This window comes from Microcebus murinus, chromosome 3 (assembly GCF_040939455.1).
Source record: "Microcebus murinus isolate Inina chromosome 3, M.murinus_Inina_mat1.0, whole genome shotgun sequence".
NCBI classification, from domain to species: Eukaryota; Metazoa; Chordata; class Mammalia; order Primates; family Cheirogaleidae; genus Microcebus; species Microcebus murinus.
This window is the reverse complement of record NC_134106.1, coordinates 20,909,256-20,936,077: the sequence shown is the minus strand read 5'-3', so window position 1 is coordinate 20,936,077 and position 26,822 is coordinate 20,909,256. Positions and strand designations below refer to the sequence as shown.

The following is a 26,822-nucleotide window of genomic DNA, read 5'->3' as shown; positions in this document are numbered from 1 at the left end:
TGCTCCTCTAAGCTATATTATTAAGTAAAGAAGGCAGAGTGCAAAATACTGTGTACAGCATGCTATCATTGATGCTAAAAGAGGAAAAATAATACTTACATTTCCTGTATCAGCATAAAAGACCCCTGAAGTATTAAAAAATGTTAAAAATAATTGTTGGCTGGAAGGAAAGGAATTGAGTAACTAGGAGACAAGAGTGGGAAGACTTGTCATTGTATATCTGTTGGAAAAATATGATTAAGGAATTAATAAAATGTGGCTCATAAGACCATTATTCAATTGTATAACACTATATTACTATATTAGAGACAGAAACAGAAGTTTGCAGGGTTTTGCCCTGAAGGAATATGTGAATTCAATGGTTTACTTATTAGAGGCTGCTATCATAGGAGAGCTCTCAAATCTCCAGTAGGGATGTTTTCCAGGAAGGCTTCCCAGTATCTCAAAATCTGTGAGGTTCCCTGTGTCTTGAAAGACAAGACGAGGCAAATATGGCCCACAGGATGGGAACCAGAGACAATGAGTGCACTTTGCCCAGAGATGCGCCCTGGTGGTTATAAACAACCTGTTTATTAGAGATGAGCTTCCTGCTCTCTCCTGTCTACCTTTAAGTCCACCATAACTAATCAAAGAAATATTGAGTCACTATATCTCTTTTGTTTTACCTCTGTTAATTGACAACTACCTCTTAGAACTTAGAAGCTAGCCCCTGAAAGACTTTGTACCTGTTTGTTCACCTAGATAGAGTGATGAGTGATCTGAGAGAGGGAAAGGAAGACAGAAGCAAAACCAGCAATTCACAGAAGAAATTAAAATGTCAAATAAACAAATAATGTTCACTTCACTAATAATAAAGTTTTTTTAGAAAATTAAAGCAAGGTATTATTTTGAGGTCATCAGATTAGCAAAAATTTTAAATAGGGTTAATATATAATTCTGGCAAGACTAGATCTAACTAAATAGGCATTTCCAGATACTAGTTTTTTTTCTTTTCTCCATGTTCCCCCATCCAGATACTAGCTGATAGAAATATAAATTGCTAAGGCCTTTTGGGGTTGTAATTTTGTAGTTAACTATCAAAATTTGACTTGTGGATTTTTTTTTTTTTTTTTTGAGATAGGGTCTCACGCTGTTGCCCGGGCTAGAGCACTGTGGTATCATCATAGCTCACTGCAATATCAAACTCTTGGGCTCAAGCAATCTTCCTATCTCAGCCACCCAAGTAGCTGGGACTACAAGCACATGCCACCATGTTAGCAATTTTTCTATTTTTTGTAGAGATAGGGTCTTGCTATGTTGTTCAGGCTGTTCTCAAACTCCTGGCCTCAAACAATCCTCCTGCCTTGACCACCCAAATACTAGGATTACAGGCATAAGCCAGCACACCCAGCCCGAATTGTAAATTCCTGAATCCAATAATTACTCTTATTGGCCTCTAACCTATAGAAATATTCAAAATATATGTGTAGCATACACAGGTCTCTAGCTTACAGAAAAACTCAAGATGCTCACTGTAGTATTGTTTATATTTGTGGAAAACTAAAACTAATCTAAATGCACATCAACAGAAAATGGTGAAATAAATTATAGTACAAACATCCCATGGAGTACTGTTTGGCAGTTTGGCAAGAATACCAAGATACTATTTGGCAGAAAAATGAAACATAATGATACATATGTATATATTGTCATGGAAAAATGTCCACATTATATTAAATGAAAAAGCAAGCAGCAGAACAAACAATATGTGTAGCAAGATTCCATTTTGTGACAGAAAGAGAGAGAGAGAAAGAAAAGAAAGTTCATAAAGCTATGGAAAGGATAAAGAGGGGCTTTTGTTTTATAGTTTTCTGTTTTAATTTTTTATAATGAGCATTTTACTTATTATGTACAGTATAATTCCAGCTTTACTTAACGTATACAAACACAGTCATCCCTTAGTATCTAAGCGGGATTGGTTCCTGGACCCCTTGGGTCCTAGATGCTCAAGACCTTTATATAAAATGGTGTAATATATGCACAAACCTACATATACACATTCGCCTATATACTTTAACTCATCTCTAGATTACTTATAATACTAATACAACGTAAATGCTATGTAAATAGTTGTTACACTGTTTTGTTTAGGGAATAATGATGCGGAAAAAAGTCTGTACACATTCAGTACAGACTAAACCATCCTAGGTCTAACCGCATTTTCAATCAGAAATTGGTTGAAACCACAGATGTGGAACTCATGGAAATGGAGGGTTGACTGTACATCAATATCTCATACAGATATATAAAAGTATGTAAATGCATTAAAAATGTCCAGAAAAATGCACAGCAAAATGTTAACAGTAATTATTTTGGGGTGGTGGAATTATAGATTTATTTTCTTTAGACTTTTCTATAGTTTTTGGAAAAAATATATATATTCCTTCAATAATTAACAAAAAACAGATTTCAAACTAGGGACTAAGCAAACTATCCTAGGGTACAGTTGATTTTTACTGTCATTTGCTAAGATTCAGAAAACAGAAACTTTGACTTAAGAATATTCAAAGCATGGAAACTCCAGGCTAGGGTAGGCTAGGCTTGAGTAATGTGTGGAACTATGGAAAGGCATAAAGTTGCAGCCACCTGGGAGCAAAGGAAAGGAAGAAGGGGCTAGGCAAGTAATGAAAACAAGATGAGGTGGCACTAGTAGTTCATTGTCACATCATTAAGATACAATGTAACAGTTAACAGACTCTAAAGCCAGCCTAAGTCCAAATCCTGGCTCCATGCTAGCAGTCTGACCTTAAAAGAGTAACTTAACCTTTCTCTGTCTTAGGACCATCATCTGAAAACGTAGATAATTCTAGTATCTACCACACACATAGAGCTGTTGTGAGGATTTTACATATATATACACACACACCATACAAACACACACACATATATAGCACTTGGAACAGTGCCCAATGTGTAGTAAGGATTATACGTCTGCTATTATTATTAGGTGAGTAGTGATATAAATGTATTTAGTTGTCCTCTATATAAACCATTGTACTAAATTGCTGAGCATCAAAGAAACATAACATTTCTGCCCTGATGGAGTTTACAATTTTGTTGAGAGCGCAGGGAACACAAAAAGGGAGCCAAATGAGTGATCTAAATCAGGAGCTGGCAAACTACAATCCATGGGCTTCCAACTAAGAATAATCTTTACGTTTTTAAAGAGTTGTAAACTAAACAAAACAAAGAATTTATGAAGAGACCAATATGGGCCTGCAAAGCCGAAACTATTTACTGTCTGGCTCTTTACAGAAAACAATTGCCACCCCGATCTAAATAATAAGTGGTACATGCAACTAGATGCAAAAGAGAGCATTATGTGGGCAGAAGGCAGGCTTTGAACAGTAAAAACCTTACGAGGTCATCAGGAATCCTTTTTGCAATTTATTCATAAGTGGTCATCCAGTTTTTCCTTAAAGTGCTCACGGTGATGTTGACTCATTATTTCACTTGAGCTTTAAACAGAAACCTTTCTTCTTTCTTTCCATACTCTTTACTTCAGTCTCAACTTCCCTGCCCTTTCTCATTTCCTTTCTTGCCGAATTGTCAATCTGGTAGTAGTGAGACTCACACTTATTTCTGAATCCTGGCTCTGCCACAGGACCAGAAAATTTAATCTCTCTAAGCTTCCTAACCTTCATCTAGAAAATGCAAATGATAACAGTAATTTTGGGATCGTGGGAACTAAACACAAAAAGTATAAAGGGGTCCAGAACACAGTAGACCCTCAATGTGACTTCCTTTTGAAACCAATCACTTTTATTCCAGGATTCAAGACCATCCTTTTCAGCACAAAAAAAACCACTATCATGCAATGCAGAACTCTTGCCTAGAAGTTAGTAGGCTTAGGCTCTCGTCCTATTTCTACCACCTGTGGCCATGTGTAAAATCACTCACTCCGATTCATGGCTTCAGTTTCTTCACCAATAAAGTGAGGGAGGTGAATGACCATGATCGCCAGATCTCTTCTAGATTAGAAAATCCCCCGGAGCACTGTGTCACCAAGCGGGATGGAGGACTGTCTCATCGCCTCCCATACTGAAGCCTCAGTCATTAGACCGAGTCCCGCCCTTTACTGCAGAAATCGGGGTAACCCGTGGCGCCGTTCTGAATCTCTATAGCCGCTGACCTGGCTACGGGCAAAGCAGGTGAAACCACGAACACTGAACCGTAGCCCAGTGCTTTAGGCCAACACACACACACACAAGCAAACAGTTCGTTAACTTGCGGTGATAAACTCAGACACAGGTTACACCACTGTGGGAAAGGCCAGGCGGAAAACCGAGCGCACGTACCGTCTCACCTTCCTTCGAGTCAGTGCAAGCTCCCGCTCTGGGCAAGGTTCGCACCAAAGTGCCAAGACTCGGCTGGACCAGGAGCAGGGTCCTGTCTGGAAAGGACCCCTCGCCCCCACCCGCGGCTGGAGCAGGCCTCGCGGGCTGCCCGCCGGCCGCCTGATGGAAACCCCGGCACTCCGCCCCTCCACAGGCCTTGGGCCTCCAGCGAAGAAGGCGTCCTTCCGGCCTCGTTAGCGAAGGGCAGGGATTAGGTGTGGGCGGCGACTCGGCGTCTGGGTTTTAGTCAGGCAGTACGTCGGGCGCCTGGCTGGCCAGGCTGCGGGAAGAAAAGTCCTCCACTTGGCCGCCCCAGCTAGAAGCGCTTTCCAGTTTCGTCCTCTTCAGTTCAACATGGTGGCCTCCCGGGCAATTGGCAGCCTCAGCCGCTTCCCTGCCTGCAGGATCCTCCGCTCCCGAGGTGAGGTCTGACCGAGGGCACCTCAGAACGCCGGGCAGAACTGCGGGGACTGAGGTGGCCCTGGGGTCGCGTGCCCCCTTGCTGCCGCCTGTCCACCCCGCCCGAGGACCCCTCCCTGGGACCCCGTTTCCTGTGTCCTTGCGAAGGGACTGTCACTTACTCTCTCGCGATTCTGAGGCCTGCGGCGATTTTACACTTGTAACCCACAACGTTTCTGAGTTCTATCCACGCAGTCTGGCGCCTCTCCGCAGGTCTCCTGCGTCACACTTCTGGGCTCACGCCCCTCTTATTTTCTTTAATAATGGGCTTTGAATTGTACCTACCAGATCGGGAGTTCTAAAAGGATCGGGACCCATTCCGTCGCATCTTTGTGGCTCCACAGCACCTTGCTCATTAAAAGCTTCATGGATGGAATTAACCAGACTTGCACATCATTGCCACTCCCTGCTCCTTTCCCTCACAAGCATTTTTGTACGTAACTACCACATTTCAGTAGGGAGCTCAACTCTTGCAGTGCCTGTAATCCCAGTGTGAACGTATAGTATATATTGAATTTCAATGGGTCTGCAACTTCCTGGAAGACATTCTTTTAAAATACACATATACCTGTATGTTAAGAAATAAAATGTTGGAGCATTTAAAGAACTATTTCTAATCCTGTTTCTGACGATTCGCAGTCAGCCTGAATTAGCTATATTGTTTCTCTTCAAACTGACAGTGAAAGGGTTAAAGTGGGTGGTTGTAAAATAGAAAACCTAGCATTTTCCTTCCATCCCAAATCTGTAAGATCAAATGTGACTAACTTTTTATTGCATGTTGTACTTGATACCAGTTACTTAATTGGAAATTTTGACTTTTAATTTAACTTATGATATGAATTCCCTCCCTCTCTTTCCTCCTCCCCAACCACTGGGGTAGTATGCTTTTTTTAGACAGGTAGCTGGAGTCTGCCTTTATTGTAAGGTGATTAATTGGATGATTGAATCTTTTTCTGCCTTATTTTTTCAATCACTCTTTTTAGTCTCAATGGGACTGTTGCATGTGTACCAATTATATTATAAACCACATTACAGAAAATGGAAACATTGTGAAGATCAAGGAAAGGGATTAAGAAAAATGAATTACTTATTCTCTAATATGCCTGTGTTAGCCTTTGGTTGTGTTTACTTACAGTTTTTTCCCCCTATTTTCCACATTTATAGTTTAACACTTTTGAAAAGTCAAATGTATGTTTTTTCCTTTTCTTTTCAATAGAGATGGGGGGGGTCTCACTATTTTCCCCAGTCTGGTCTTGAACTCGTGGCCTCAAGTCATCCTCCCACCTTGTTCTCCCAAAGAACTGGGATTACAGGCTCAGCCACTATGCCTGGCCTCAACTGTGTATTTTTGAACTTGCCCCTGCATTGGTTTTAAGGTATTTCTTATGGATTGGCAGCTGCTATTATTCTGAAGTAGTAGTCAGGTCATGTGGTTTCTAGTCACTAACCAGCTGTGTGACTGAATACCTTAATCTAAAAGGTCTTTATTTTCCTCATCTGTAAAATGAATCATAGAGACTATGGATTTTTCTTTGATATTAGAAGTAGCGTGACAGAGTGATTGAAAGCATTGAGTTTGGAGTCTGACTTCTGGGTTTGGATCTGGCTTTTCCTTCCTTTTATCCTCTGGCAATTAGTTTCTGTCTGTTTTCTCACTTGTAAAATGGAGAATAATACCATATTATGAGGTCTAAAGGAGTTTTTTTTAGGTAGAAAACAATTTTTAATGGAGTCAGTACTCAGTAAATGTTAGCCATTATTAAATCTTTCCATCCTTGAATAACTGTGATTCTTTATATCTAAGTATTTTTTAAGTAATTTTTATATTTTCCATGTGTCATAAAAAGCTACCAGCTTAATTTTTCTGTTTTGTGTGTAGAAATATACACACACACATAAATATGTATTATGTATTGTGTTTTCACCAATAAGAAAATGTGACTGATTATAGTTACTGCCCCTTTTAATAGTAATTTATAAATTTTGAAAAAAATGTGAATTTAAAACTACCAGCACACCTGTGTTACCATTAGACTCAACAGATAATCCTTCACCCTGAAAGTCTATGCTAAGGCTTTGCCAGACATTTAATTAGATTATGACATTTGCTGGTAGATGCTTAAATTCTCTTGAAATTGACTTGTAATTCTTTTTTTTTTTTTTTTTTTTTTTTGAGACAGAGTCTTGCTTTGTTGCCTAGGCTAGAGTGAGTGCCGTGGCGTCAGCCTAGCTCACAGCAACCTCAAACTCCTGGGCTCAAGCGATCCTTCTGTCTCAGCCTCCCAAGTAGCTGGGACTACAGGCACGTGCCACAATGCCCGGCTAATTTTTTCTATATATATTAGTTGGCCAATTAGTTTCTTTCTATTTATAGTAGAGACGAGGTCTCGCTCTTGCTCAGGCTGGTTTCGAACTCCCGACCTCGAGCAATCCGCCCGCCTCAGCCTCCCAGAGAGCTAGGATTACAGGCGTGAGCCACCGCGCCCGGCTTGACTTGTAATTCTTGAAGTTATAAAGCATTCCTGCTCTATGTTTATATTTGCTATAACTCTGAATATGACTACCAAATAAAAATCACATCTTAACCAGAATATCTTGTCTAATTCTCATTCCTATTCTGAATCTAAATTCCTAATTATGTAAGTGGTAAAATAATTTCACAAGAAATGAATTACAGGCAATCACTTTAGTAGATGGCGTATTTTTTAAATTTGACCTTCACTTCCTTAATCCTATCCTTTCCCCCATGATTGAATTATAAGAAAACAACCAAAAGAATATTTTCAAATTTGAAATTTGTGTCAGCATAATCCAACTCTTTCCACTGACTGTAGTCTTAAAACTGTAGTCTTGTAGGTATTTTCTTGAGTTATGTTACAAAGATGGTTAAAAAGTAGGACAAAGGTTTCTCTCTTGCTGGCACAGTAGATATAGGCTAAAGTTCATTCAGCTGTGACAGAGTATGCTCTACTTTAGGTTGTGGGAAAGGCTAGATCCTAAAAGCAAAGCTGCCTTGTGCTCTAACTTGATTTAGTTGACTATGTTTTGGAATTCTTTTCTAAGTATGCTTGTATATTTACTGATTTTCTCTTTGTTTTTGTCTGTGTTGATTTAGAACAGGTTTTGTGTTTGGGTGTGTAGGCAGTAAAGATAGGTTAGTAGGTAAGTTAAAATAGTTTAAACTATAGGATAATGTGCACCAACCTGTTGTCTCAAATATTTGATCTTTAAAATTGCAACCCATGCTCGTGTTATTATCTTTTTGCACTTACGGGCTTATCTTCTAACATGCTTATTGACATATTCATGTTTTTTAGGTTTTGTCTGCTTATCTCATCCCTCATTTCCAATCAGTGTGTTTCTACTCCAATCCACTTTACCCTGTTCTATCTAGAATTATCTATCCCCTGCCTCCCTTCCCACTGGAATTTATACTTTACAGTTAAATTTTTTTATGCCACATCTGTTTTCACCTCTTCATTTATCTCCGTTAAGTAGGAACTAATTCTTCCCAGATATCATATTCCCTGCTGCCCTGGAATGTAAGCTCCATCAAGACAGGGATTTTTGTCTTTTTTGTTCACCCCAAATGCCTAGCTGTACTTCAAGTGCCTAGAACAGTGAATGGCACATGGTAGGTCACAATATATTTTTGTTGAATGAATGACTGTAAGATGATCTTGGAATAGATTACAATGTGGTTGGTGAAACACTTGCTACAGATACAGCAATAAGAGAACAAAACAGAAAGTAATAAAGATAAAAATGAAGGCAGAGAAGGGAAGGATCATTGTAGATGATCTGAAGATGAGGTTTTGTGGGAAAGGTTGGAGTCGGGGTGCAAATATAAAGAAGGAAGGGTGATGACTACAGATGACACAGATTTCAAATGATGGATAAAGAAGAGAGAAGTATGTCATTATTGAAGCTGAAGCACTGGGCATTGATGAGATGCCTGGCCTCTGCTATCTGAAAACACTGGAATTCACTAAGAGACTTGTTTATGGCCACACAACTAGTAAATAAACCTGGTGGTTGAACCTTCATCTTTGACTAAAAGGGCTGGCTTGGATTGCTTAAAGAAGAAATGTAGACAGAGCCTAAGATGACCCCATTCTGCTTCTGGTGCTATCCACAAAGTTTCCTTTCCTTTTTTAATATGTTGCCTTGCCTTTTAGACCTATATAAGGCTGCTATTTTCTGTGTCTTCCCTTCCTTTAAAGAACAGCAAAATAGATAATATTGATGAAGCAAGAGCCTTGGCTAACTATTAATAGTCCTCCTCTATTCCATCATTGCTTCATCAAGTCAGTGGTTCCCACATACCCATTTGTTCGCTGTATACTTTAGCATCACCTTTTTAAAAATGCAGATTCTAATACCTAACCCTCTGAAAATCTGATTCTGTGGTCCTAGGTTGGGGCCCAAGAATTTGTGTGTATATTTGGACCTCCCCAGTTGATTCTAATGCTCAATATAGTTCTAGAATCACTTCTTAATACTGTTATGGGAATCATAGTCCAGCTGGATATATTGGATAGTGTCTTGGGTTCTCCTTTGGCCATATGTAATTGTTGCCAGCTCCCAAAGGGTCCCTGCCTCCTGGTCAAACATAGGCCATCCTCAGCTTGTAAGTGGGTATGGTTGTAATGTTTGTTTCTAATGGTCTACACTTTCATGTAGAAAGTGTTTTTGGTAGAGTTGATATTTAAAATTGCATTTAGAATATCCATCATGATGTACAATGACCAAACTGGCTTGATTTTTATTGTCCATTTGCCTTTATCATTGCAAGCTAGGGCAAATTCTTAGACTCTAGTTTGACATCTTCCAAATTCTGAACCAGATAAAGTAATGGAATTCGGAGACTGGGAGAGTAGGCAAAGAGAAAGAAAGCCAAGTGGTTACACATTGGTGGAAAGGTATAGCGACTAAGAGGTTGCCTAAGGTTAACTTTTTCTTTAATAGCCCTCCTAAATTAGGCAGGTACTCCCCACTCCTAAATTATGTTTGTGGATTCCAAAATCATATCTACTAATGTAGCTCAGATGCTGTATATTTCAATGAAAATTAGAAATAAAGTTTCAATACTAATTATTAAAAAATAAATAACCAATACTTGGGGAAAGCTAGTGTAATTAGAGGAGATGCATGAAGGGATCACTGGATATTTTTAAAGCACTAGTTCTTTGTCATATTTGATATCATTTTAAGATTTATGCCTTTTTCTGAGTATATGTTTTTCATATGTACAGTTACTAATCAATTAAGGGCAATTTGTTTTTATTTTTAGAACCAAAGAGAAAACTTTTTCCTAAAATAGTTGAGCAAGATTTGGAAGATGTGGGCAGGGAGAAGTAAGGAGTCAAAGGAATGCATAGGAGAAGTGGTTTAAGGTGAATCATGAATGAAAGACAAGGGAAGAAAAAGCATGGTGCTTTGAAGAAGAGTGGAAATTGTAATTAAGGAGTTTTGACCCTGGCTGCCTACAGAACAGCTTGGTTACCACCCTAGAGCAATATATTTGGATGAGAGCAGGGCAGAGGTAAGCCTTTAATGGTAGAAAAGAAGTAGAATAATGCCCCAAACAAACCTGGAATGTTTGCCTAGAATTCCCCAATGTTCCTTACCTTCTATCTAGAGTTCACATTGAAAGACCCTCTGCTGGGGCTTCTCTTGTGATGGCTTGTGCTCAAAAGATCATGTCATCATCATTGTCATCATGCTGGGGAGTCTAAACTAGTGATTTGGAAAGAAGGAGGAGAGTAGCTGACCTTTGTTATGCAAGGAATAGGAATTCTTGGAGTGTGATACAGACTTTTTCAGTTATCAATAGTTAAAATAGTGAAGTGTGACATGGAATGCTTCATATAGTAGCCACTGTAGTTGACTCTGGATTTTACTTTTGATAACACTGGAAAGTCCATCTCTAGAAAAAAGCAGGAGGACTTGGCTGGAAAACATAGTTGGAATATATTTGGGATACAATTGAAACTGGCCTTATGGATTGCTTTGTCTTACTTATTGCTAGTATATTAGTTTCCTATTGCTGCTGTAACCTATTACCACATGTTTAGTATTTGAAATAATAGAAATTTATTATCTTGCAGTTATAGAGGGCAGAAGTTTGAGATGGTCTCACTTGGCTAAAATCAAAGATTGACAAGGCTGTGTTTATTTTGGATGCTCTAGGGGAAAATCTATTACTTTATCTTTTCCAGCTTCTAGAGGCTACCTGGTGTTCCTTGACTTGTCTGCTTCCTCCTCCTTCAAAATCAACATGAGGACAAGACATTCATACCCTGCCATCTCTCTGATTCTCTTTGCCTCCCTCTTCCCTTTTGTGATTACACTAGACCCACCTGGATAATTCACAGTAATCTCTATATTAAGGTCAACTGATTAGCAACCTTAATTCCATTTGCAACCTTAATCTCCTTTGGCCATATAACTGAACATATTCACAGGTTCTGGGAACACAGACATCTTTGGGGGGCCGTTCTTCTCCCTTCCTCATTTAGTATCCAAATAATCATATGACCTGATCATTGAAACAAAAAAAAATATGGTAGTAGTCATAATAATGGTCGAGAATACATTGTTCTGATTTGGGTTTTTTGGTTGTTGTTGTTAGAAATGGTAGCATTATCATATATAATAGTACAACAGAAATTCCGTTTTGCAAATTAATTTTGAAATATCCTTTTCTTAACAGGTTATATTTGCCGAAACTTTACAGGGTCTTCTGCTTTGCTGAGTAAGTTTAATTTCTGATTGACGTACATTGCTTTTTAGATCTATTTTGTAGTAAACATGTTTACAAATAAATTTTCCTTCTCTTTTTAGCCAGAACCCATATTAACTATGGAGTCAAAGGAGATGTGGCAGTTATTCGAATTAACTCGCCCAATTCAAAGGTACCTCATTTCACTTACTGCATTTTATTTCTACTAACTACATTGATAAATCCAGTCCTGAATGGGAAAGAAATAAGTTCACCAATCTGGCAATAATCTTACCATATGAATTTACAGCTTTGATAGTTAAATTAGTTAAAATTTGAGAAATTGCCCAAGGAAGGCAGTTTTCTGAAGCAGAGGTCTTTGTGTAAGAATTCCACTTGGTTGACCTTAGATGACAGATTAACATCAAGGATTAGTAAGACTAGCATTCTGTTCTAGTGTAGAATGAGGAGGTGACTTGTTAGATAAGAACCAAAGTATAAGCTTAGTTTATAAGAATCAAAACTTGCCTGCTTATCTTAAATAGGAGGCTGTTAAATCTGCTCGATTTATTACCTGCCTGACATGAGTCATTATTCTTAGTAGGCTGGCTAGGTAAAATGTGGGCACTTGGCTCTTAAGCTTCCTAATGGATCTGAATGACTCAGTGTAATTAACATATCAGAAATCAAGTTCTGATCAAAATGGAACTTCATTTGTTTTTGCCAGCTTCGGCAAAGCATGCAACATCAATCCAGTCTTTTGCCAAGAAGAACTTTATTGCAGGAGCCCATTCTTTTCCTCCATCTAAAATTGGTGTAGGCTGGGCATGGTGGCTCACGCTTGTAATCCTAGCACTCTGGGAGGCCGAGGCAGGTGGATAGTTTGAGCTCAGGAGTTTGAGACCAGCCTGAGCAAGAGACCCTGTCTCTACTAAAAAAATAGAAAGAAATTAGCTGGACAACTAAAAGAAATATATATATATAAAAAATTAGCCGGGCATGGTGGCGCATGCCTGTAGTCCTAGCTACTCGGGAGGCTGAGGCAGAAAGATTGCTTGAGCCTAGGAGTTTGAGGTTGCTGTGAGCTAGGCAGACACCATGGCACTCTAGCCCAGGCAAGAGAGTGAGACTCTGTCTCAAAAAAATAATAAATAAAAAAATAAAAATAAAATTGGTATAAAAGTTTCATACTAAAAAAATCTTGTAACCAGAGACCTAGGTATAATAGGACGTCCTGGATGGAAGCAATTGACAGCTATCATAAATTAAGGAAAATAGGAGCCATTCCCCTTCTCTAAAGTAAATCTTAGGACCCACTAACCAGCGATTCAGGCTTAAGATATTTTTCAGAATTTTCTTAAGTTGAACATTTTTTTTTTTTTTTTTTTTTTTGAGACAGAGTCTCGCTTTGTTGCCCAAGCTAGAGTGAGTGCCGTGGCGTCAGCCTAGCTCACAGCAACCTCAAACTCCTGGGCTCAAGCAATCCTTCTGCCTCAGCCTCCCGAGTAGCTGGGACTACAGGCATGCGCCACCATGCCCGGCTAATTTTTTCTATATATATTAGTTGGCCAATTAATTTCTTTCTATTTATAGTAGAGACGGGGTCTCGCTCTTGCTCAGGCTGGTTTCGAACTCCTGACCTCGAGCAATCTGCCCGCCTCGGCCTCCCAGAGTGCTAGGATTACAGGCGTGAGCCACCGCGCCCGGCCTGAACATTTTTCTTGAACACAAAAGTATTATATAATATATGCCAATGGTAAGAAATTTTAAAACTACAAAAAATTATAAAGAAACATAATAATCATCCATAATCTAGACCCAAAGATAACCACATTTTTTTTCTTGGTATCTTCCAAGAGATAATCACATTTAATTCAATTTCAACACATAACTTGGCTAAGATCATAATAGCTTAACTTTACAAAGCTAAGATCATATGGTATGTCTTATTTTGATTCTATTTAACATTATATAAATTTTTTCCATGCCAATAAATATTTGTAGACTTATTTATAGCCTGCATATGATTCAGACTCTTACAAATATGACCCTGAGTTCCTGCTTTGAGTTGACCTATTTTCAAGGGAGAAATGCTTGTATTAATAGTTGGGCAAAGCTGCCTGAGCAGAAAGCTACTGGGTTTGGGGTAGGGGTAAGAGGGAGGTTCATTCTTTCTTGCTTTTAATAGTATACTTTTGCTGGATAAACATATTTCTCATAATCAAAATAGCATTTCATGGTGATATGGACATCTGGTACTTCAAATTGAAACCCTTGATTTATATATTTCCCTTTGGCAGGTAAATACACTGAATAAAGAACTACATTCAGAGTTCATGGAAGTAATGAATGAAATCTGGGCTAGTGATAAAATCAGAAGTGCCGTTCTTATCTCATCAAAGCCAGGCTGCTTTATTGCAGGTGCTGATATCAAGTAAGTTTTAGGAAACTTGAAGTTGCCTTTTATCTTGGATAATAGTATGTTTCTTAGGCCTAATAATTCTTCATTTTAAAAGAAGGCAGAAGTGCCAGATGTAGTGGCATGTGCCTATAGTCCCATTTGCTTGACAGGCTGAGGCAGGAGGATTGATTGATCCCAGGAATTCAAGGCCAGCCTGGGCAACATAGTGAGACTCCATCTCTTAAAAAAAAAAAAAAAGTTATAAATAAATTCTCTGAAAGTTTTTAAAGTTATTTTTATGAATGTAATAAAGTTGATAAAAGAGAAGGATAAAGGCTTGTTGTTTAAGTCACATAAGACTAAGACTAAGTACAGCCTTTCCTTAAAGAAGTTGAAAGCAGTTTTGAGTAAAAACTATAAAATTAAAATAATAATGAGATGCCATTTTTCACTTATCAGACCAGCAAATATTTAAAAGTTTGAAAATATTGTGTGTTAGCAAGGACTTGAGGAAATGAGAAAGTTAATACATTACTAGCAGGAATGCCAGTTGGTATAGCCACTTTGGAGAGCAGTTTGGCAACATTTAGTAAAATGAAAATATATCATATAATCTAGAGAAATCTCACTGTTCACGAGGACCAATGTACAAGGATCTTGAATCCTATGTAGTTTAAAATAATGAATAATTTGAAACAAGCCAAATGCCAGTCAGTATGGAAATAGAAAAGCAAAATGTGGAATATTCACATGATAAAATACTACAAAACAATTAAAAGGAATTAACTAGGTTCACAACAAAATGTTAGAATTCAAAAACGTAATGTTAAGATTGCAAAAGCAAGTTGCAGAATATTTCATATAGTGTATAGTTTATATGAATGTTTTTAAACCAAACATGAAATAATTTTTTATATTATTTACGGATACAAGTATATAGTTGGCCTGGAAGGATACACTATAAACATGAAAGTAGCCACTTTAGGGAAAATGAAGTGAATGGTAAGACTTGAGAGTGTCAAGGGAAACTTTACAGATGCAGCTACTATTTTCTTTCCTTTTTTAAAAATAATATAATGTATACTTATATAACTTGTTTATACTTATAATAAGGAGAGCAAATGATATTTCAGTGCTAGTTTAATGGGTTAAAATAGTAGTTGTTAATTCTGTCAAAATATGGGTATTCGGTATGTTATTCTTTGTATTTTAGACAATTAAAACTAGCATTGTTTCTCACCATCCATGGAGTGTAAAAAAAAAAAAAAAAAAAAAACTAGCATTGTAGGCTTAGTAATTTGTACATAAGGTATTTGCATATTTTTAAACCTTGTTCTACATTGTTTACCCTTTTATATTTATGTATAGTAATTAGAACTTATAAATGTTCTATTTAATGTTTATTTTTTAGAAAAAGCAAAATTATATGTATCAAGTGCTTTTTCTTCTAGTCCAATTATAATTATTTGTATGTTTGTTTGTTTGTTTGTTTTGAGACAGGGTCTCACTCTGTTGCCCAGGCCAGAGTGTAGTGGCATCATCATAGTTCATTGCAGCCTCAAACTCCTGTGTTTAAGTGATCCTCATGCCTCAAGCGTGGCTAATTTTTTTCATTTTTTATAGAAATAAGGTCTCACTATTGCCCAGGCTGGTCTCAAACTCCTGGCTTCAAACAATCCTGGCACCTCAGCCTCCTAAAGTGCTAGGATTACAGGCGTGAACCACCTTGCCAGGCCCAGCTCAATTATTTTGACCCTAATGAAACACTGATGTACCTGCAGTAGCAACCTATATCCATAGAAAAACACATGCAGCTTCTATGAAGCCCTCAGAGCAACTCCCAGTATATAAAATAACAGAAAATACTAGTTACTCTTGGTCAAAAGTATAAAATCCACCTCTTAAATATGTTCAGAAACAAAGTAGCAAATGACACAAAGTGACATTAAAGGACATAGAGTATAACATTTTTGTACCAGCTCTTTTTTCAATCATTAGGGGGATTTATTTAAAGGTTTTAGATCCCAGGCTGGGCGCGGTGGCTCACGCCTGTAATCCTGCCACTCTGGGAGGTCGAGGCGGGTGGATTGCTTGAGATCAGGAGTTTGAAACCAGGTTTTAGATCTCTTGAAACAGCTTGTGAACTTTCTTTTGCTGTCAGTTTGATTGCTATTTAATCTAACTACCTGATAGTGAAAATGTTTAATCTGATAATGAAAATATGTACCAGAAGATATTCTCATGTACAGAGCTTTGTAATCTAATGGTTTGTTATAGAAACAAAAATAAATTATGCAACATGTTTTGGTTTATGTTTTCTGGACCCAGATATTTATAGAGAGATGATATTGCTGATATTAGTGCTATTTGAAGCAAAATCACTCTTAAACTAATGAGTATTTGAAGATTCATTACCAAATACTGATATATGGTAGGATAAGTGTATTGTGGATGAGGTATTGAACAAAGTAGGTTATAGTTTCATCTTTCCTTTTTTTCCTGTTTTCTATTTTCATGGACATTGCAGCATGTTAGCTGCTTGCAAGACCCCTCAAGAAGTAACACAAATATCACAAGATGCACAGAAAACATTTGAGAAACTTGAAAAGTCCACAAAGCCTATTGTAGCTGCCATCAATGGATCCTGCCTGGGAGGAGGACTTGAGGTATAGATTTATTCCAAAGTCATTGAGACACTATCCAGCTCTTTGGTGGGATTTACCACCTGTAAACTTTTAGGCTACTGTTTTGCCTGAAAATAGTTTTCAGAGGAGAACCAGCTTTCTTTTTAGTTATCAAACTTCTGGATAGGTTTTAATTCTTATTCTGCATGCCACAGAGCAAGTGGCACAGAGTGATTGAATCAAGGTGTGATGTTTTCATTTTCAAATTCAGGAAGATTTGAACTGGATCTCTAAGGTCATTTTCAGAAGCGAAAACCTAGTTTAAGTTTGCAGGGCAAGGATTCAGAAGTGTGACCAGTGCTTTTAAGCTACTTACATCTAGGTGAGACACAGAAAGCATAATACATGTTTAAGTGCTTTGTGAAGAGTAAAGACAATAAATAATAGATTTGAGAGAAAAGATGCTTACTAGACTGAAACATGTAAGAAATTAGGAAAGGGAAAGAAAATAACATTTTCTGAGCATTTATCACATGGCTGGGCTCTATGCTAGACACTTTCACGTCTATAATCATGTGTCACATAACGATGTTTTGGTCAATGACTGACTGCTTATATGACAGTAGTCCCATAATATTACAATATTGTATTTTTACTGTAAACTTTTTATGTTTAGATGCACAAATGTTTGTCATTGTGTTATAGTTGCCTACAGTATTCGTGACAATAGCACTCTGTGTAGGTTTGTAGCCTAGGAACAATAGGCTAGACCACCATAAAGGCTAGATGTATAGTAGGCTATACCATCTAGGTTTGTGTAGGTATACTCTGATGTTTACATGACAGAATCACCTTATGATTCATTTCTCAGAACATATCCCTGTTGTTAAGTGATACATGACTACTAATTAGGGAAATTTGTGCCTTATCCTAAAAGATGGACAGAATTTGATTATTCAGCAAATCGTAAGAAAAGTATTATACCTATGGCATGGTGTGAGCAAAGGCAAGGATGAGCAAAGCCTATTAGGACATCATAGGTAGACCTGGTTGATTAGAATGGAGAGTCTCTATAAGGCTTCTTAACCTAACATGTAAAATTGTTTGTGCATTTTTCTATTGAGAGCTTCCAGCAGATTTTTAAGGAGATCTGCACCCAGAAAGAGGTTAATAAATTAGGGGGGAAAGTATGAAAAAAGGCTGAAAATGTAAACTATAGAAATTATCAAATAGCAGCCTAAAGAATTTCAGTTTATTCTTTGGGCACATTCCTGCTTTATAAGTAATCTTGAGACCCTCACAGATTCTAAGATGTTTCAAAGTTACATTTTCTAACATTCTAATTTTCTTTCATTTGTTTGAAGCTTGCTATTTCATGCCAATACAGAATAGCAACAAAAGATAGAAAAACAGTATTAGGCGCCCCTGAAGTCTTGCTGGGGATCTTACCAGGAGCAGGGGGCACACAAAGGCTGCCCAAAATGGTGAGTTTAGACCCTCCTTGTGAACTTCAGAACCTCAGTACCTATATGCATGCCACTTTACATCCACTTTGTCTTGTATAAAATGTGTAATAATGCTCAATCATTGTAGAATTTAGAAATCAAATTAAATATGAGTGTATAGGATCACTGACAGATTTTTATTCTTGGTATTGATTTATTTTTTTCAATTCCACAGAATTATTGCTCAAGGTCCTTTGTGAGTCCCTGAAGAAGGATTATAAATAAGATACATGTCTTGTTTTTTGGGACTTATAGTTTACTTCATTCCTTTTCTGTGTAGTACCATCTTAACAGTTTTTCAAAACTGTGGATCATATTTCATGATAAATATAAAAGGCAGACATTTTCCCTCATTATTTGATTTGGATGTTTTCATTGCTATAGTCTGTGGAACTAAAAGAATCCCAGCAAGCTTCTGTATTTTTAAGAAGAAGGGGAGAGTACAGGCGAGGTGGTTCACGCCTGTAATCCTAACACTGGGAGGCCGAGGCGGGAGGATTGCTCAAGGTCAGGAGTTTGAAACCAGCCTGAGCAAGAGTGAAACCCTGTCTCTACTATAAATAGAAAGAAATTAATTGGCCAACTAATATATATAGAAAAAATTAACTGGGCATGGTGGTGCATGCCTGTAGTCCCAGCTACTTGGGAGGCTAAGGCAGAAGGATTGCTTGAGCCCAGGAGTTTGAGGTTGCTGTGAGCTAGGCTGATGCCATGGCACTCTAGTCTGGGCAACAGAGGGAAACTCTTGTCTCAAAAAAAAAATAAAGAAGAAGATAGGGAGGGGCAGTCAGACCTGGAGGCTGCAGAGAAATCTTGATATCAGACTGGAAGGCCCACTGAACCTTGCAGCTTCTGGCACTATAGATTCCTCAATGAAAACAAGGCTCAGCAGAAATTCTCTTTGCAGGGAAGTTGATGTGAACTGAATACAAAAAAGAAAAAGAAAGGTTTATGGTGTTAGTTTTCTAATAATAAATAATGTGCACTCCTTCTTGGAATTCCTTGGAAATGCCAAGAGGATTTATTGAAACAATGAATAGCATATATGTGTGTAGAAAATATTTGTTGAGGTTTTTTTTTTTCTTTCTTTCTTTTTAAACTATAGTTAGTATTTGAATGTTGCTAGAAGCCATTTTTCTAGTATCACACATAAGAAGCCCTAGCTGAGTTCTATTTTTGCTAAGCCTAAAATTCTTTCTCAAGACTTTGTCAAAAATATCAGATTTCTCAAAGTCTCTACTAGTTTCAATATAGAAATTTCAAGTACTATATAAATGATAGGGAAGAAACTCAAAATGACATAAATGTACAGTTTTAGGAAACATGAAATTAATTCTTTATCAATTTCATAAGATAGAAATCCCACATACCTAATTAAAAGAAGTGATAAAGACATTTTTGCTTCAGCTGGAGGTCTCTAATCCCAATTTACCTAAATGTGTATCAATTTGTAAGAGTTAACTTATTGATAAGTAGCATTACAATCTGGTTTGATTTTTTTCATTTTTATATTTTACTCACTTGATGATTTGTAAACTATAGTTGTCATCCTGATTTTTCCCCCTATGCTCCGATCCTTGCGTGCATGTTAGGTGGGTGTGCCTGCTGCTTTTGACATGATGCTGACTGGTAGAAACATTCGTGCAGACAGAGCAAAGAAAATGGGACTGGTTGACCAATTGGTGGAACCCCTGGGTAAGTGTTAGCAGGGCTTAGAGTTGGGCCTTGTAAAGTTGCTTATTTTCTTAAAAAGTTAACATCTTGAATATCAGGTTAGAGTGAAACTCAAACTCTTAAGAAATGAGTCATCATTCTGAGTAGTGAAATTTTCAAAGATAGCTAATACCAGATTATTTTCAACATCACCCTGATTTCTATTTTATTTATAATTGGAACATAAGGAATATAAAATTCAATCAAGTCATTATTTTTGGTTCTTAAATTACCTGCATCATTATCCATGCATAACCCTCCTTTTTGGTGTCTGTTGTAATAATACAATAAACATGAAACAACCAACTTGAGAATATTGACAATCATTGACATCTATTGATACGCTACTTCACCCCCATATAATTTCTTTGCCTCCCTTTATCCAAGGAAACCACTGTTGTGAACTGTGTTATCACCCTTTTGTATATCTTAAAAATCAACATTATTGATATATTATTTACATAATAACAAATTTACCAATTTTTAATGTACAAGTTGAGTTTTGATGAATGTATTTAGCTGTGTAAACATCGCCATAATCAAAAAGTAGAACATTTCTGGTATGTAGCTTTTTGTGTCTTCTTTCATTTAGCATAATACTTTTGAGATGCATCCATTCTGTTGCATATATCAGCAGGTTGTTCCTTCTTATTGCTGAGTGTTATTCCATTGTATCAAATTACCATAGTTTGTTTATCCATTCATCAAATGATGGACATTGAGTTGTTTCCAATTTGGGGCTATCTGAATAAAGCTGCTGTAAACATTAATCCACGAGTCTTCATGTGGACGTATGTTTCAATTCTATTGGTTAACTACTGAAGAGTGGATTGGCTGGCCCATATAATAGATTATGTATTAACTTTTTAATTTTTTATAAACAGGGTTTCATTATGTTGCCCAGGCTGGCCTCAAACTCCTGGGCTCAAGTGATACTCCAGCCTCAGCCTCCCAAGTAGCCAGGATTATAGGCATGAGCCACTGTGCATGGCTAGATATGTGTTGGCTTTTGAGAAACCACCAGACTATTTTCTCGAAGTGCTTATACCACTTTGCTTGGTCAGTCTTTTTAATTTTAGACATTCTAATAGGAATGTAGTAATATTTCATTGTGGTTTTATATTTCCCTAATCACCAAAGATACTGAGTACCTTTCGTGTGTTTGTCTTTTCTATTTCTTCTTTGGTAAAATGTCTGTTCGAATCTTTTCCCATTTTCTTTGATTGAGCTGTTTTTATTACTACTGAGTTTTCAGAGTTCTTTCTATATTGGGATACAAGTCCTTTATTAAATATGTAATTTGCAGATATTTCCACCCAGCCTGGGCATGGTGGCTCACACCTGTAATCCCAGCTACTTAGGAAGCTGAGGCTGGAGTATCTGCTGAGGCCAGGAGTTTATGGCTGGCCTGGGCAACATAGTGAGACCCCATCTCTAAAAAAAAAATTTTTTTTAAATTATCCTGGTGTGGTGACACACACCTGTAAGCCTAGCTACTTGGGAGACTGAGGCAGGAGGCTCACTTGAGCCCAGGAGTTGGAGGTTGCAGTGAGCTATGATCACCTCACTGCATTCTAGCTTGAGTGACAGAGCAAAACCTGTCTTACAAAAAAAAAAAAAAATTTCCTCCCAGTCTGTGGCTTATCTTTTCAGTATATAAGAGCAAAAATTCTTGATTTTAATGAAATTCAGTTTATCAAATTTCTCTTTTATGGATCATGCTATTGGTGTGTTATCTAAAAAAAATGTTTTCCTAACTCAAGATCTCAAAGATTTTTTTATATGCTTACTTCTAGAAGTTTTCTTGTTTCACATTTTGATCTGTGATCCATTTCAAGTTAAGTTTTGTATATGACATAAGACAAGGATTGAGGGTCTTTATTTTTCATTTTGCACATAAATATCCAAATGCCCTAGAACCATTTGTTGAGAAAACTATTCTTTCCCCAGTGAACAACCTGGACACTTTGGTTGAAAATCAGTTGACTTTATCTGTCAATAATCTAGATTCCTGTACATAGTTATCTGTATGTCTTTCATTAAGCCAATATCATACTGTCTTGATTACTATATTAATATTTTTATAGTAAATCTTGAAATCAAGTAGTATAAGTCCTCCAACTTTGTTCTCTTCTTTCAAAATTATTTTGCCTATACTAGTTCCTTTGCATCTGCATATAAATTTTATAATCATCTTAAGAACAGGTGTAGTGGCTCACACCTGTAACCCTAGCATTTTGGGAGGCCAAGGCAGGTAGATGACTTGAGGCCAGGAGTTCGAGACCAGCCTGGGCAACACAGCGAGACCTCATCTCTACAAAAGATAGAAAATTTGCTGGGTGTGGTGGCATATGCCTGTAGTTCTAGCTACTTGGGAGGCTGGGGCAGGAGGATTGCTTCAACCCAGGAGTTTGAGGTTGCTGTGAACTATCATGAGGCCACTGTATTCTAGCGGGGGCCACGGAGTAAGACCCTGTCTCAAAAAAAAAAAAAAAATTATAGTCCTTTTGTCCATATCTACAAAAATACCTGCTAGGATTTTGATTGGAATTGCATTGAATTGATTTGTCAATTTTGGGAGAATTGACATCCTTAAAATACTGATTCATTTCTCTGTTTATTCAGGTCTTCTTTAATTGTTCTCAATAGTGTTTTGTACTTTTAGTGAACATATCTTGCACATATTTTGTTAAATTTATACCTAGGTATTTCATACTTTTAGGCTGTTAGACTTTTTTACTTTAATTTCTCACTATTCATTACTGGTACATAGAAATACAATTGATTTTTGGACATGAACCTTGCATCCTATGGTTTTGCTAGACTCGTTTACTATAATAGTTCTATCAACCTTTTTTTTATTGATTCCTGAGGATTTTCCACATAATCATGTTGTCTGTAAATAAAGACAGTTTGGCTGCTTCTTTTCCAATTTGGATACCATTCATTTCTTACTTCAATGGCTTAGATCTTTGTACAATATTGGTTAGAAGTGATGAAAGCAGATATTGCTAACTTGTTCCCAATCTTAGGGGGAAAGCATTCACCATCAAGTATGATGTTAGCTGTAGGTTTTTCATATATGCCCTTTATCGGGATGAAGATGTTCCCTTTTATTCATAGTTTGCTGAGAATGGGTGTTGAATTTTCAGATGCCTTTTCTACTGAGATAACTGTATGGGCTGTCTATTTTCCTTTTTTATTCTATTAAAAGGAAGAAATACTCATAACTGTTATAGTACTCATTTCTGTCAAGAGGTCAGCTGATCCAGAGAGAGAGCTGAGCTGTCAAATGTCACAGTAGCCAATTAAAGCCACAACACAATATGGAAGTAGCAGTGAAGCCTTTAATCGCTTACTGTGATAGTTTATGCAAAAGGCTAAAATGGAGAAAGCACCAACTCCTCCCTGTACCGTTTTCCCCATGGAATGGTGTGCTGGTTGAGGGTCAGGTGGATTAGCACTTAGTGTGGGTCATCTCACTGTTGAGGAAGCCCTGAACAAAAGGCTCCTGCAGATTATGGAGCCCTGGTGGAGGGAGGGAGTGGACTGGGAGTGAGGGAAAAGTGTCTTTAAGATTTCCTCTTCCTGGCTGGGCTCGGTGGCTCATGGTCGCTCACGCCTGTAATCCTAGCACTCTGGGAGGCCGAGGCAGGCGGATTGCTCAAGGTCAGGAATTCGAAACCAGCCTGAGCAAGAGTGAGACCCCGTCTCTACTATAAATAGAAAGAAATTAATTGGCCAACTAATATATATAGAAAAAATTAGCCAGGCATGGTGGCACATGCCTGTAGTCCCAGCTACTTGGGAGGCTGAGGCAGCAGGATTGCTTAAGCCCAGGAGTTTGAGGTTGCTGTGAGCTAGGCTGACACCATGGCACTCACACTAGCCTGGGCAACAGAGGGAGACTCTGTCTCAAAAAAAAAAAAAAGATTTCCCCTTCCTTCATCAATAAAGACATCTCAGCAGAGGCACCTCAAGGTGGCCTAGGCCAAAGGCCCCATATAAAGAGACCTAGGAATGCAGGTGTCTGGGCCAGGAATGTAAATGTGTAAGAGCACAGCCAGCTCTGGAGACCTGAGTCCTTGACTGCAACTCCCTTAGAGACTATAGTGCAATGGCTGTGCACCAAGTCTGGCATGCAGAGGGCAATATTTCCATTAATCATTCCATATTCCCTTTGCCCTCAGGAAGTGCCTCGGTTAGTCAGTTCTTTGCTTGGTGGGGTGACCTTTGTTCCTAAAAGATCAAGGCTACTAGCAGTCCTATGTGAATTGGATGTAGTTTTCCACTGACTAATTATAGGTCATGGTAGGTACACTGCTTAAAGTGCCACCCCTTGGGAAGATATTTCTTCACCACTGCCCTTCAGGGATGTCCCAGAAAGAGACTGTAGTGGTGTAGCTGTTCACTTCCAGGTGGTCTCTGCATTTCACACAGAACTATCTCTAAACCAGGGCCAAGTTTTCCTTTCTCCAGACACCCTAAGAGATCTCCCATATATGAGACATACTCATCTTTAACCTCTGTTGTGTAGTAGCAACCCAATTTCCCCCTGGTAATCGGGATTAATCACCCCAGCCAGTCCAGTAACCCCCTTCCCTGCCCGTTGATTCAGAGGTATGAGGAGCCCAAAGTGGCCAGATGGCAGTTTTAACTTCCAGTTCAGTAGAATCATTGTTGTGTCTCCTGATGGAAGCATTCCTCCCTTTGGAACTCAATCCTCTAGACAAGCAGAGCCTAAAGTCACAGAGATAAGAAGCAAAAATTCTGCTGGTAGATTAGATCACTAGGGTGATAATAAGTAGGGCCATTTCTATTTGCTCTCCTTGATTCCTGGGCCCATGAATCCTGGCTGTAGGAGAAATAGCCCATGTCGGAGGCTAACTTATAACATATACGGCATCGCAAAGGACATAAGCCCTGCAAAGTGTTGCCACTTAGCTGGCACTGAAACTAAATCTTCAACAGTCCATTTCACCATTCTATGAAGTCGGTTGCTTCACGATGATGGGGAACGTGGTAAGATCAGTGTGCTTCATGAGCACGGCCCATTGCTGCACTTAATGTACGTGAAGTGAGTTCCTTGATCAGGAGCAACGCTCTGTGGGTATCATGATGGTGCATAAGGCATTCTGTAGGTACACAAATGGTTGTTCTCACAGAAGCATTGCACACCAAGAAGGCAAATTCATATCCACACTAAGTGTCTGTTCCATTAAGAACCAAAGCACTGCTTTTTCCATGATACATACAGTACACAGTAATCAGCCTGCCACCAGGGAGCTGTGTGATCACCCTGGGGAATCTCCATATGAAGGATTCAGGGTTGGTCTCCACTGCTGGCTAATTGAGCACTCGACAGTGGCTATAGCCAGGTCAGCCTTGGCAAGTGGAAGTCTGTGTTGTTGAACCTATGCATAACCTCTGTACCTGCCATTATGGCCACTTTGTTTATGGCACGATGACAGGAGAGACTGGGGAACTAGTTTGGTATCCACAGAATGGGCCATCCCATCCGCTCTGTCAGTGAAATCCTCTCCTGAGGTCACACTCGGCTGAGCATTCACATGGGACACACATATTTTTACATCATTTGCCTTTTCAGAGAGGTCTATCCATAACCTGTTGCCCAGGTGTTCTTGTGTACTAGTGTGCTAGGGCTGCTATAACAAAATACCACAAACCGAGTGGTTTAAACAACTGAAACTTAACAAGTTCACAGTCTGGAAGCTAAAATCAGGTGTTTGCAGGTTTGGTTTCTTCTGAGGCCTCTCTTTGGGTTGTAGATGGCTGCCTTCTCACTGTGTCCTGACAAGGTCTTTTTCTCACGAGCACACATCCCTAGTGTCTCTTGTGTGTCCACATTTCTTCTTTTTATAAAGACTTCAGTGAGATTGGATCAGGGCCCACTCTAATGGCCTCATTTTAACTTAATCACCTCTTTAAAGGCCCTATCTCCAAATGCAGTCACATTCTGAGACACTGGGGGTTAAAGCTTCAACATACACATTTTGAGGGGCCACAATTCAGCCCATAATACCTTGCCACCAGTTTTCTATCCATGTTCCTCCTAAGTTCCTGACCATCCAGCCAAACCATTGGCCATAGCCTGTGAATCAGTGTAGACCCTTAGCTCTGGCCATTTTTCCTTCTAAGCAAAATGAACAACCAGGTGCACTGCTTGAAGTACCACCGGCTGGGAAGAGATTCCTTCACCGCTGTCCTTCAGGGATGTCCCAGAAAGAGACAGTAGTGTTATAGCTGTTCACTTCCAAGTGGTCCCTGCATTTCACACAGAACTATCTCTAAACCAGGGCAAAGTTTTCCTTTCCCTAGTCTGCTGGTGGTAGAGAACTCCCCATGAGGCCATAGGTGCAGGCTGGGAGAGGAAAAAAGGAATAAGGGCCACGGGTATTTTGGCCACTTCTTCATGCAGCTTGTGCCTATAGGGTCCATTCAAGCCCAGTCTCATATATGCCACTTCCGTTTGATAATGGAGTGCTGCTGTGCTGGCTCAGACAACGTGCATTTCATGATAGGCAGCTCAGGTCACCTGGTAGACTTGACGGCCCATGGTTAAGCTTTGAATCTCTACTCAGGCCTACTGATAAGCCAATGCTTTCCCAAAAGGAGAGTAGTCATTCATAGAGGATGATAGGGCTTTTTCCAAAATCCTAAGGGTCTGTACTGTGATTGACCTATAAGGGCCTGCTAAAGACTCCAAACAGCATTTCTCTCTGCTGCTGACACTTTGATCACCATCAGGTTTGAATCATGCAGCCCACGTGGCAGAACAGCTTCTCTTGTTCTAAGCCCCAAACTACTAGCAGCTTTTTTAGTTACTCAGTAAATATGCTTAGTCCTTTTTCCTCCTTCCCCACACAGGCCAAGTGTCTTTTTTTTTCTTTTCTTTCTTTTTTTTTTTTGAGATAGAGTCTCACTTTGTTGCCCAGGCTAGAGTGAGTGCTGTGGCGTCAGCCTAGCTCACAGCAACCTCAAACTCCTGGGCTCAAGCAA

General features: G+C 38.6%; 2 protein-coding genes across 3 annotated transcripts in view; one reads left to right on the top strand and one right to left on the bottom strand.

Annotated features, from left to right (window-relative positions):
• Nucleotides 1-4,507, bottom strand: part of HADHB (hydroxyacyl-CoA dehydrogenase trifunctional multienzyme complex subunit beta) — a 38,501-nt gene extending 33,994 nt beyond the window's left edge. The window contains exon 1 of one of the 2 annotated variants that reach the window (XM_020288642.2): nt 4,338-4,507. The gene's annotated coding sequence lies outside the window, so the exon portion shown is untranslated. The remainder of the gene's footprint in view (nt 1-4,337) is intronic. The other variant, XM_012788157.3, reaches the window with a different exon arrangement.
• An 82-nt stretch (nt 4,508-4,589) lies between these two features.
• HADHA (hydroxyacyl-CoA dehydrogenase trifunctional multienzyme complex subunit alpha) overlaps nt 4,590-26,822 on the top strand; it is a 45,367-nt gene continuing 23,134 nt past the window's right edge. The window contains exons 1-7 of the mRNA XM_012788155.3: nt 4,590-4,797; nt 11,551-11,592; nt 11,682-11,752; nt 13,860-13,993; nt 16,488-16,626; nt 17,949-18,068; nt 19,682-19,784. Of these exons, the coding sequence (XP_012643609.1) occupies nt 4,731-4,797; nt 11,551-11,592; nt 11,682-11,752; nt 13,860-13,993; nt 16,488-16,626; nt 17,949-18,068; nt 19,682-19,784 (676 nt within the window). The 5' untranslated portion in view covers nt 4,590-4,730. The remainder of the gene's footprint in view (nt 4,798-11,550; nt 11,593-11,681; nt 11,753-13,859; nt 13,994-16,487; nt 16,627-17,948; nt 18,069-19,681; nt 19,785-26,822) is intronic.